The sequence below is a fragment of the Thermobia domestica genome, chromosome 14, assembly GCF_964235325.1.
Source record: "Thermobia domestica chromosome 14, izTheDome1.hap1.1, whole genome shotgun sequence".
NCBI classification, from domain to species: Eukaryota; Metazoa; Arthropoda; class Insecta; order Zygentoma; family Lepismatidae; genus Thermobia; species Thermobia domestica.
Window position 1 is genome coordinate 124,151,413 of NC_137467.1, and position 11,288 is coordinate 124,162,700.

The following is an 11,288-nucleotide window of genomic DNA, read 5'->3' on the forward strand; positions in this document are numbered from 1 at the left end:
TTTTACAGTGCATGTAAGTGTCGCATTAGTGTCGTGTCACATTGTCTATTCTGGAGTTGTGAAAACAGCGAAGGTAAAAATCCGTTCTCGTAATTTTGGTGTTATCGAATCATGTCTATTTTTATAAATCATATATATGTTCACCTATTCGTGTAAAAAAACATATATATTAAACTAAATAACACCTCGGTATCACTTTATTTGTTTATCGATTGCAATTATATTCCTACTTAGCGTTGTAGGTTGTACCTTGTAAAGAAAAATGAAAATAAGATCTTTGTTCGTACATTCAGCGTACTCAGTATTTGAAGTGATTGGAGAGAAAATAATTTATACAATTAGAAAAATAATAAACAAATATCATATATATAACTTCAAACTTAATATAGTAATAAGCAAGAACATAATTTAAGTATCTTTGCAGAATAAAATTATTTTCTTATTAGTAAATAGGATTTATATCCAGAACCCAGACAACGATTTTTTTTTTAATATAGGTTATATAGAAGAAGAACAAGTTAACACTGGCTTTACTAAATACTGTACGACTCATACTTAATGAAATAAACATTTTAGAAGCTATAATGACTTACATTCAACCAAATACTGTAAAAGTAAATAAAATGTAGCGTATACGTTTACGTTATATATCAGCATTTAACTTTGCGCACATTTTTGCGATAAAAGTAGGTTTTAGGCAAGAGTTTCGCATGCGGGGAGTGAGAATAGGGAGGTACATGCCCTCAACCATCTCCCTGAAATATCTACTTACCTCTTTATCATATTGATATTTGTATGGTCCAGATATTTGTAAGACTGTTTAGGAAATAGTTCCCTCCAAATTTTTGATCACACTACGCCACTGGACAAAAAGGTAAAAATAATGAATTTGCTCAAAATTTAATTCTGAACAACTTTTATAGAAGGTATTTAAGAAAAACTAAACCATTTTAAATATATTTTAAGATTTCTGATATAGAGTATATCTTTCGACGACCATTGACCTTGGCGGCCATATTGCCCAAAAACTCACGGTTTTCAGAACATGTGACCAAGCCAGAAATTATCCACTAGTACCATTAGACAAAGTCTAGAAATAATTTGCTCTCGACCTTTTCGATTCAACAGGACCTACGGGTGGTCCGCGCACTATGGTAGCCAATACAGTTTTAGAACAAACTGACTTATCTAACTTTACAGAATTATTATTATTATTTTTCTTTTAATTTTATAAATACACATGAACTCCAATTGATTATTGAAGAGCTATCGCTTCGAAGTTCTTCAAAATTATACAATTTAATACTCGCAACTCGCTTGACAATACAACATTCTGTTTCACTGATTACATTTTCTTTGATCTCCCCTTCTTTGCCTCTTGTATTATAGCCTCAATATATTGGCATCCTGCTTTCTTTCCCTGCAAGTAATACTCAAACTCGACAATCCATTCGCCCTGGACATTTGCTAACTCTGCGCTGTCCGTTTCATCTTGAATTAAAGGCAATGGAGCTTTTTTGGCAACATATGTACCCTGAAACAAGAGAATTAAAACCATAACAGCTAAATCAAATAATGATAAGTAGGTACTGTATACCAGTGTAGTATTGATATCTCCAATCAAATACCATTTAGTTCTGCTTGACAAAGAAAAATATCGTTCTTGCTTCAGAACTTGTTCTTTCCTTAATTTATGAACTTTTGACACAATTTCGTATTTGAAAATTATCTTTCCTTACACACAATAAAACTTTAGACAGCATACAGAATTTGCTTGTACGAAGTGTCCCAAAAGTAAGTTTACAAGGCATATTTGACAATAATAACATTTTACGTTATACATAAACCGAGTGCATATTTTGTGATACAATTAAAAACTTATTTTTCAACATAGTTGCCAAGACGATTAAGACGTTTGTCTAACCGTGAGATGGCTCGTCGATGCTACTTTCGTAAAATATGGGGTCCTAACTGTTGAGCCAGGGTTGCAATGCTGTTTTGGCATCTCCTTCATTGCCTTGTAAACTTATGTTTTTGACATCCTTGTATGACTTTAACGTTAAATAGCACATAACTATACTAAATACTGATCACACACTTCTACGGGCATTCAAGAACGATTGCGACAGTTTCGGTGTGACACACATTAGTACACACCAATAGTTCCACACTGAAGAAAGGTGTTTTCAGCCTTACAATCTTAGTTGTGTTAGCCATTTCTGAAGTGCTCTTTTCTATCAGGTACACGCAACAGGTTGGTTCATATCACGGCTATTTTTTGTCTCATCTTCATGTTTCTGTCCATTTTGATCGCCATCCTAATCAACTATTTGGAAAAATCCAATCTAGTTACGCTTAAGTCCGGCAGCAGGGTGGAATTGGTGTTCCTCTCCAAGGAAGACTTAATTGTATTAAGGACATTAAAAATATATTCAATATCTGCTACAGTATATATATTTGTATGTTATTGTGTGTGTGCGTGTGAAGGGGAACTTTCAAAATTACCATGTATTAAATACAAATAGTTAATATCGATATACTAGCAGCGGAAGTAGAATTTATCGAAAATTAGAAGTATTTTAATAAGGTTTCTTTATTACAAACAATTATGGAACGTTTAGCAGAAAACATAACAATAACGTAATTATTAACCATCAGTTTCTTTCCTATACACTCATTTGGAGCTTAGGAATGCGTGTGCTTCGTACGTTTGTATGTAATGTAGAAATTCTGTATCTCAGGCGTAGTATTGAATGTTTTGTAGCTAACATTGCTTAAACGCGTATATAATGTAGTGCTAAAGTAGAATTTTAGCAATCGTAATAGTTGCTTCTTAGTAGTAATTTAAGGTAAAGTTGCTGCAACAGTAGTAACAATTGAAGATATATAGGCTGTTGTAGTAGTAGTGGATGATTAGTAGTAGAATTAGAGAGGATTAGTAATAGCAGTAAAGTGCATTAGGTTGTAGACTAATCTTAGAAGTTTTAAACTATGTATAACAGAAAATTATATATATGGTAGCTACATACTGAAGCAAGTTAAGTTTCAAATAGTAGTACAGAATGTCGTCTACTATAGAATGTTATACTCTTTCTTTTATATTGGAAACTTGAATGTAAGGATGGAAGAGGTAGTTTCATTGAACTAGTTTAACTCTTTAATGCGCAGTTTTTCCAATCAGAGTAATTTTCTTCTTTTAAATTTGGAGTGGTTTCGGTATAGGAAACACGGATTTTTAAAAATTAGTGCAAGTATTACAAGGTCTATGGGACATTTTATGGTGTTTGCATATAGGGTCCATGCAAAGTTGCGCTTCGACATCTGCAAAGCGTAAAAATAGATAAAACCAATAAAACGCGACAAATTGTCAGAGCAGTTGTACTTTTGCACTCATTATACATCTGTCGAACACAGAGAAAATCAACAGCTCAAAACCTGTCCACCTAAACGAGCAAAGAAAGCTCAAAGATGACAAGATGACAACTGCGCGCGGACGAAATAAGAAAAGAGTCCAATGCTGGCTTACTATGACATCTAGCGGGAAATTGAGAACTTCATTATTGAAAGGGCATCTTACCTGATAAGCAAAGCTAATTTTCTATGTCCGAACTAGAAACTACATTCTGCAATACAATTTCAAAGTAAACTTAGCATATCTACAAAGCTGCGCACTAAAGGGTTAAATATTTGCCTTGATCCAGAAGCAATGAATGGACGCAGCATTCTACGTTGACTTCTCTAATTTTATACCGGCAACACAAAACTGAAAGGGGCCGCGGTGACTCAATGCTAGAGCATTCACCTCTGGTGCTTAGGGTAACTGGTTCAATCCCAGTTCGCACCAAGTGAACTTTGTGGTGGACAAACACTATGTGCATGGGTTTCCTCGGGGTTCTCCCGTTTCCTCCCACTTTCTTCATTTCCTTATTTCACTCATTTCTCATCATCGCCGTCTCTTATAGCCTAACAGGCATAATCGTGGGACATAAAACTCCAAAATTTTATTTTCATTTCACAAAAGTGAAGAAATGACTCTAACGGCCACCGAACACTAGCTAGGGAAGGTCGCGAGATGTTATTATGACTTCATGTCGATACTTTGCTTAGTCGACGCTTTTTCACATATGAAACAATTACGTAACCGGAGAAATCCTCGATGACAAGCGTGTTCAAATTATAAGTGCTAAAATTTTAAAATAGCAGAAAGTTTGAAGTAACCATTTTTAAAATAGACGCTTCATTTTTTGGTGTCGAGGGGTTTTCTCAGATGCTGAATACAGTGGTAAGATCAAAACGTACGCATTTTGCAAGATAATGGAACTTACTGGGCGGGAGATTAAGGATAATGGTGTCTTACAACTTGCAAATTGCCTCACATTTAGTATACTGGGTCAATAGGCTAATAAAATGTATTTGCTACCCCCATTTGACTGTATTGTTATTCAAATATCCCTTGCCAGTGTGGCCACCTTCAAATTGAACAATGACATTTGTCTCCGAAACACTTTGCTGCGGAACTAACGTGCACGGGACTCCCAATCCAGCCGGCCTTAGTTTATGCATTTTGGAAACAATGAAATATTTCAGTTTAACATCCCAGTTTATGCCCTTTGAACTAAGAGAGACTGTAATTAAGGCAAATAAATGATGATGAAAGAATTGATGCAATGAGAAAATTGGAAGAAGCGGGAGTACCCCAAGAAAACCCATGGACACGATGGTATGCATTGTGGAAGATGGTGTTTTGATATCTCATCGCAAGCCATTTTTGAAAATTTTTCAACGATTTTAATGGCGATTGTTGTAAAATAGTGGACAAGCTTCAGGCAATATTTTACTATATTCGGCGATAAATGTTGCAAAAGACTGAGCAACCGGTTAGCGATGATGTACGCAAACAGCCGTTTTCTCGAGAATACAAGTCACCTATTTCTCTGATATGAGCGCTTATTCCTGCTTATCTTTTTTCTTTTTTTTTTTTTAATTTCAGTCTATTTTGTCGTTGAACATCTTCCAATTTTCCCTGTAGCTTGACCAAAATTTTCCCATAATCGACATTAAAATTCGCTGATAACTAAAAACGTGTCTAGAGATAATACATTAGTTTCGCGCCAGGCCAATCTGGCGGTGCATGAACTGTATGAATCGCCATTTCACTGTCGGTTCCAGCCAGTGGTGGATAATTTATTTAGTTCAACTTCAATTTTAACAATAACCTGATATTTGTTTTCCATATGTGATATTATGTTATAGTTTACACCCTTGCAAAATTTTTACTGAACAGCTGATCCGAGCGAAACAGCATATTGGTGACAGAGCCTTTAAAGAAAATATTAGTCTCACTTCTAGCTAGGGAAGGGAAAACACCACAATATAGATAATCACAAGTTTAATGAAGAATACCACGACGTTCTTAATTGAATTTCGCATGCCTGGCAAAGCGTTTCCGAGACGAATGTTATCGTTTAATTTGAAGGTGACCACACAGGTAAGGGATATTTGAATAACAATACAGTCAAATAGGGGTAGCAATACATATTATTAGCCTATTGGCCCAATATACCAAATGGGATGCAATTTGCAAGTTGTAAGATGCCATTATCCTTCATCCCCCACCCAATAAGTTCCCTTATTTTCCGAAATGCGTACGTTTTGATCTTACCACTCTATTTGGCACCCAAGAAAAGCCCTTCGATACCAAAAATGAAGCGTCTATCTAAAATATTAAAAAGAAGGTTACTGCAAACTTTCTGCAAAATCTTTTCAATTTTCAAATTTTAGTAGTCATAATCCTTGAGATCGAGGATTTCTCCGTTTGCTTAGTTGTTTCATATGTAAAAATACATCGATTAAGCATAGTATCGATTTGAAGTTAGAGTAACACCTCGCGATCTTTCCTAGTAAAATGTTCTCATGAATGTTGTTGCAACTTCCGACTAGTTAGCCGTACAGTATAACACTGTCACTCTTAAGTTTCCAACAATCGGTAAAATAGAGTGCTGGACTCATGAGTATCACTCACAGGAGTTGCAAATGGAAGTCTTCTGCACGTATTGTAGTTTGCAAAATATCCTTCCACCGACTCCGAACTCTTCTGGCATGTTGATCTCTTTTCGTATCGCGGACAACATTTCTAATAGCCAGGCAGTGTAACTTTCCATCAAGGATCATTGTAAAATCTATTTCATTTTGCTCTGGGCTCATGATGCGAAATAAAAATATGAAAATAAATATAGTTACAGAAATATGTCATAAATCTAACCATATTCTGAGCTTTAATAAAGTGTATGGTTGTAGCCGAATACTACTTTCACTGACAGACATCAAAATTTTAATTCCTCCTTTCTTTGTGTTTTTAAAAGGGAAACAGGTCATTTGGTCACTATAATCACAAGAAAATCATATATAGTGTTTTTATATGAAAAAACATGCCAACTGATCATTTCTTCACATCATTTGTACGTACCGCAGGTATAGGGCAAGAATTGACATCAAGATTTTCAGCGTTTTGGATAATAGCACTCCATACTCGGTTATCTCTAAAGAGTTCTCCGCACATGTCATCAAAATCAATCGTTGGGGCAGTTTCACATTTGTCTCTATCTCCAGGTTCACATCTAGTTGCAGTTATTTTAACCTGTTAAAAATAAGAAATAATTTAGTTATTCCGCTTTGGTATTGGAATATACTATATGTAAGTTTAGAGATGTGATTGTGTTATAATTCGTTTCTGAAGATGCAGAAATACTCACAATTAGCCAAACGGCCTGTACACTATATCCATCTACCAGTTTGCTTCGTTTTATGTTGGGAAGTATCTAATTACTGAGCATTACCTAATTGACTTATTTACTTTACTAATGACTTCCAATGAATCTGTAGACTATTCTCTGTTTACTCTCAATTTTTAATATCTCAATATGCCTCTGGGAAATATACTCCTCAGGAAACTTACCTTGTCGTACCTTTTACATCAACTGTTTTCTCAAGCTACATCACTTAACATTGGAAACTATTACATTAACTTCAGTCACTTATGGCTGATAATCCTTATAAATCACTTCAGTCACTTATGGCTCATTTTCCCATCTAACTGGAGTTTTCATTTCAAACGTAAACATAGTCACGCCTTCAATTGATCTTTTCAGAATTTAATATATTGTACAATGAAGCGTCAATAACACCATATCTGATACTTTCACTTGTCAACTCCCAACATAACTATCCTTACTAGTTTCTATATCTTTATCTTCTTTTCTAGGCTTCTCAGCTCTATTTTAATACCAATAATGTTGTTCCCTGCATCTTCTCACCTATACACATAAACTCAGTAATCATACACTGTCATATCAAGTGCTTTATGGTAAACGTCAACTACTCCTCTTTCTACTTTTCTTTCCTTAGAGTGTGAGTTTGCATCTTGATGTTTTGATTATTCTATCGATATCTTCTAAAGTTTGAATCTCATTGCCTACTGTTCTTATTTCCCTCATTTTAAACCATGACCTCTTCAGAATTAGATAAATACTCGTGTTTAATGCTGTACTTTTTCAACTTTGGATACTTGTCTGGAAACTTAGTGATTCTGCCCTATATTGATTTCCTTTTCTGAGGTTGGTTTCAACCAATCATTAGGGCAGCTTTGTCCAATCTCCAAGATATTGAAACATTATCCTTGTAAGTTTCGGACTATAATTTTCAAATCTACCAAAATATATTTCGTTGTATGGCCGACTCCGTGTAAGTTGTCTTTCTCCTATTGGTAGTATACTGACTCTATATTAAGAACATAGTAAAGATTAGTCACGATTTTTTGGCAATAATAACACGAACTGCATCGGTTTCTCAAACTTTGTCGCTACTATCATTGAAGCTCTCCAATTATAGTTACTTTCTTTCTGCCTCTAGTGATTGCAACAACCACACTGATTCAAAATGATTAAGTTTTGTACAACGAAAACAGCTGTTACCGAAAGTCAGTGATTCCCCTTTCATATGCGATCTTAAAAACTTGTGTCACTTAAAATATCTCTCTCCTTTTTGTGTTCAATCGAGTCCAAGGACGATGAATATCTAGGCCATTGAGGCATGCTTCTTGGTGGATAGGCCCTTTGATGTATAATCAGTACAATTTTTTCTGCTTTCAGCCACTTCACTTCTTCTTGCAATTGCCGAATGGCAAGGTCTCGGTTGTTGAGTTCTTCCGAAACCCATACCTGCAGTTCGTTTCGACCAAAGCCTCTAATCTCTAGTAGTATAACCTTCCGTGTAGGTTCCGTTCTGCAATACTGTCCATTTTGTTGAGATGTGTTCAATTCCGGAGTATTCCTGAATAACCTTGTTTACTTTACTAGTGATTACCAATGAATGTGCAGACTACTCTCTGTTTACTCTCAATCTTTGATATCTAACTATGCTTCTAGGTATATGAACAATACGCTATCGAAACCAATAAGAAAGAGGGACATATACTCTTCAACAAGCTTACCTTGTTTATTTTTTACATCAACCGTTTTCTCAAGCTAATTCACTTAACATTGAAAACTATTACACTAACTTTAGCCACTTATGAATCATAATTCTTATAAATCACTTCAGCCACTTATGGTTGATTTTACCAATTAACAAGAGTTTTCATTACAAACATAAACATAAACAGAGTTACACCCTTGTACTTTCCTTTCTCCACAACTTAACACTTTGTCCTATAAAACGTCAAGAACACCTTTTCCGATATTTTCACTTGACAGCTCCCAACATTTGGTTGGTGCGAATAAAACGTTCGCACAAATGTGTCATTTCTAAAGACGAAAAAATGAAAATTACAGTACCTGGTTAATCAAAATAGTCGTCATCTGCAACAACACACTTTTGCCATTCTTCAGTAAATCATTGGATTCTTTGGTAAAAGAAGTCTGAAATATGCAATGCGAACAGGTCATCAGAGAAGGTCTTTCCAACCAAGAAGTGCTCAAGATGATATTGTCGTTGAGAGATGGCAGGAGATGGGGCGGATGAGAAAGAATATCATATTGCAACTGAAGGAGAGTTTGCAGCGTTCCTTGAGTGACATTTGTGAGTGTATTGTCGTGCAACATGCAAGCACAATGTCTGTTGACGGTTTATTACTGTATAAGAATGAGCTGTATTTAATTGAGCTCATCAGGGGTGTAGCCACGGGGGGGCCCATCGGGGCCAGGCCCCCCCAAATGAGTTCTTGGCCCCCCCAAATGACCAACTTATAAAACATCATCGTAAGATTACCTTGCTTCAGTCATTTAAAAATAACAAAGTTTACATATTTTTACGGTAAAATAGTATGGAAAATACAATTTTACCATACCGATCGAAAAATAGTGTGGTATCCAGGGGCATCGTTAAGGGGGGTAAGGGTGGAGTTTGCCCCAAAAGTTCTCAAATTCTTAACAAGTTGGCAAATTAAAATACCTAGTTGGCAATTTGAAGATTGCCGCTTTGTTCGTGCTGTAAATCATTATCAGTTCTTTTATTTATTTTTTATTTATTTTATTTATTTATTTATTTAACAATCACCAGATACAGCTCCGAGGCCATTGTACACTGGACATTTAACAACAACAATAACAATGGAAAGGACTTGGGAAGGTATCGGCCAGGGCCTGTTTAGTAGGTACCATCCCGGCATTTGCATGGTAGGAATGAGGGAAACCCTGGAAAACCTCAGTCAGAATGGTCGGCAGCGGGATTTAAACCCACGACCTCCCGAATGCGAAGCCAACGCTCTACCACTTGAGCTACTTCGCTCGGTAAAGACTTGGCATAAATTTTGTGTAGTTTCCTATCTTGAAATAAATTGATATATTCGTTGAAAGCTTCTTTACTTGTTGCAAGTGATCAGTGTCGGATTTTCTTACAAGCTAAACAAGCTATAGCTTGGGGCCCCACTGTCTTGTGGGCCCCGGTAACCTGAAGAAAACTGGATATCCATTTCCAATGTATAAGAAAATCAATCAATAAAATAAAATTTACATATACGTAGGACGTAGCAACAGTGCTTACTGTTGTGTAGGCTACTATGATGTAAGTAATGGTGCCCCTTCTGCTAGACTGCTTCCTAAAATATCATTAGTTTATCCATTTCTGTATATAGGGTACCTACGCTCACCTGGACACGTAAAGGGCCCCATTACCTTCAACAGCTTAGGGCCCCACTAAACCTAAATCGGACTCTGCAAGTGATCACACTTCACTTTTGTTCATTTGATATTCCTAAACATTTTGAAGAATCTTTAATGAAAAATCGGGAAATTGTATCACTGACAAAAGCTGAATAGACATGGCGTGCAAAATTAAAACAAAGACAGACAGAAGAAGCGTTTCGGTTGCAGGTAGAGCATTGGACGCAAAAGCATTTGATACAAGAGCGTATACAAGAAAACACGCAGATTGTGGAGATTAATAAGAGAATAATAAGAATTAATAGGCCTATTAATAAAATAAGAACAAGTCAGTGACAGGTTAGTATAAACTTTCTACTATGTATAGTATGTAAATTTGACAAATTTAAGAGTTTTTCCCCCAATAGTAAAATATCAAAGGGAACTAGATTTTGATACCAGAGTGAATATATTGTGTAACCGTGTCTGCTTTGTGTGTGAATAGACCTTTCCCTTTGAACAAAAAGTGATCATATTAATACGGAGGAAAACAATAGATTATTTCAGTTGTTTTGCAGTAAGACTCTATTTACAGGGCTTTTCGAGTAGAGAGAATTGAACAAAATGTGTTTTGGAAATGGTATCACAGTAGATTTCTGGGGGTGTTGTTCGGTGGGGAGAAAAGCTACAATGGATGTCAAGCAGTGCCGTGCCTTGGGGTGGGGCGACCGCCCCGGGTGCAGATGTAAAGGGGCACAAACTTCGGGAGAAAAATGCATGTGCGTACACATGTATAAAATGCAAGGAAAAAAAGTAATTAAATTGCTCAAAATCAAGAGAAAGCAGGGTTTAATTTTGAAAATTTTCTACCGCTTCGCGCCAAGCATGGTGGCGCTTCGCGGCTGGTCTGTCGATCTCACCCATATGTACGGGGGCACCATCGTATACTCTCACCCCGGGCGGTGACTTACCACGGCACGGCACTGGAGTCAAGTCATTTCGTCGCTTCCGCTGTGAACCTAAGTGCAAGATATCAAAAGTCACATTTTGGGGTTCAAAACGTCTGCTGGGTGAAAAAAATAGACCGTTATGTGTTTCAGTTCATTTTCATAGAAATATGTTGCCTTTCCTACCTTATTTTTAATCCCGTAA

The 11,288-nt window shown here is 36.2% G+C and overlaps 1 protein-coding gene across 1 annotated transcript; it reads right to left on the reverse strand.

The window, feature by feature from the left end:
- Positions 1-1,230: 1,230 nt before the first annotated feature.
- On the reverse strand, positions 1,231-8,916 carry LOC145670706 (uncharacterized). The gene is made up of 3 exons (XM_081739488.1): positions 8,832-8,916; positions 6,467-6,637; positions 1,231-1,534 (listed from the first exon to the last, which is right to left on the reverse strand). The coding sequence occupies exons 1-3, from the start codon at positions 8,853-8,855 to the stop codon at positions 1,346-1,348; spliced, it is 384 nt and encodes a 127-aa protein (XP_081595614.1). The 5' UTR covers positions 8,856-8,916; the 3' UTR covers positions 1,231-1,345.
- Positions 8,917-11,288: the final 2,372 nt, after the last annotated feature.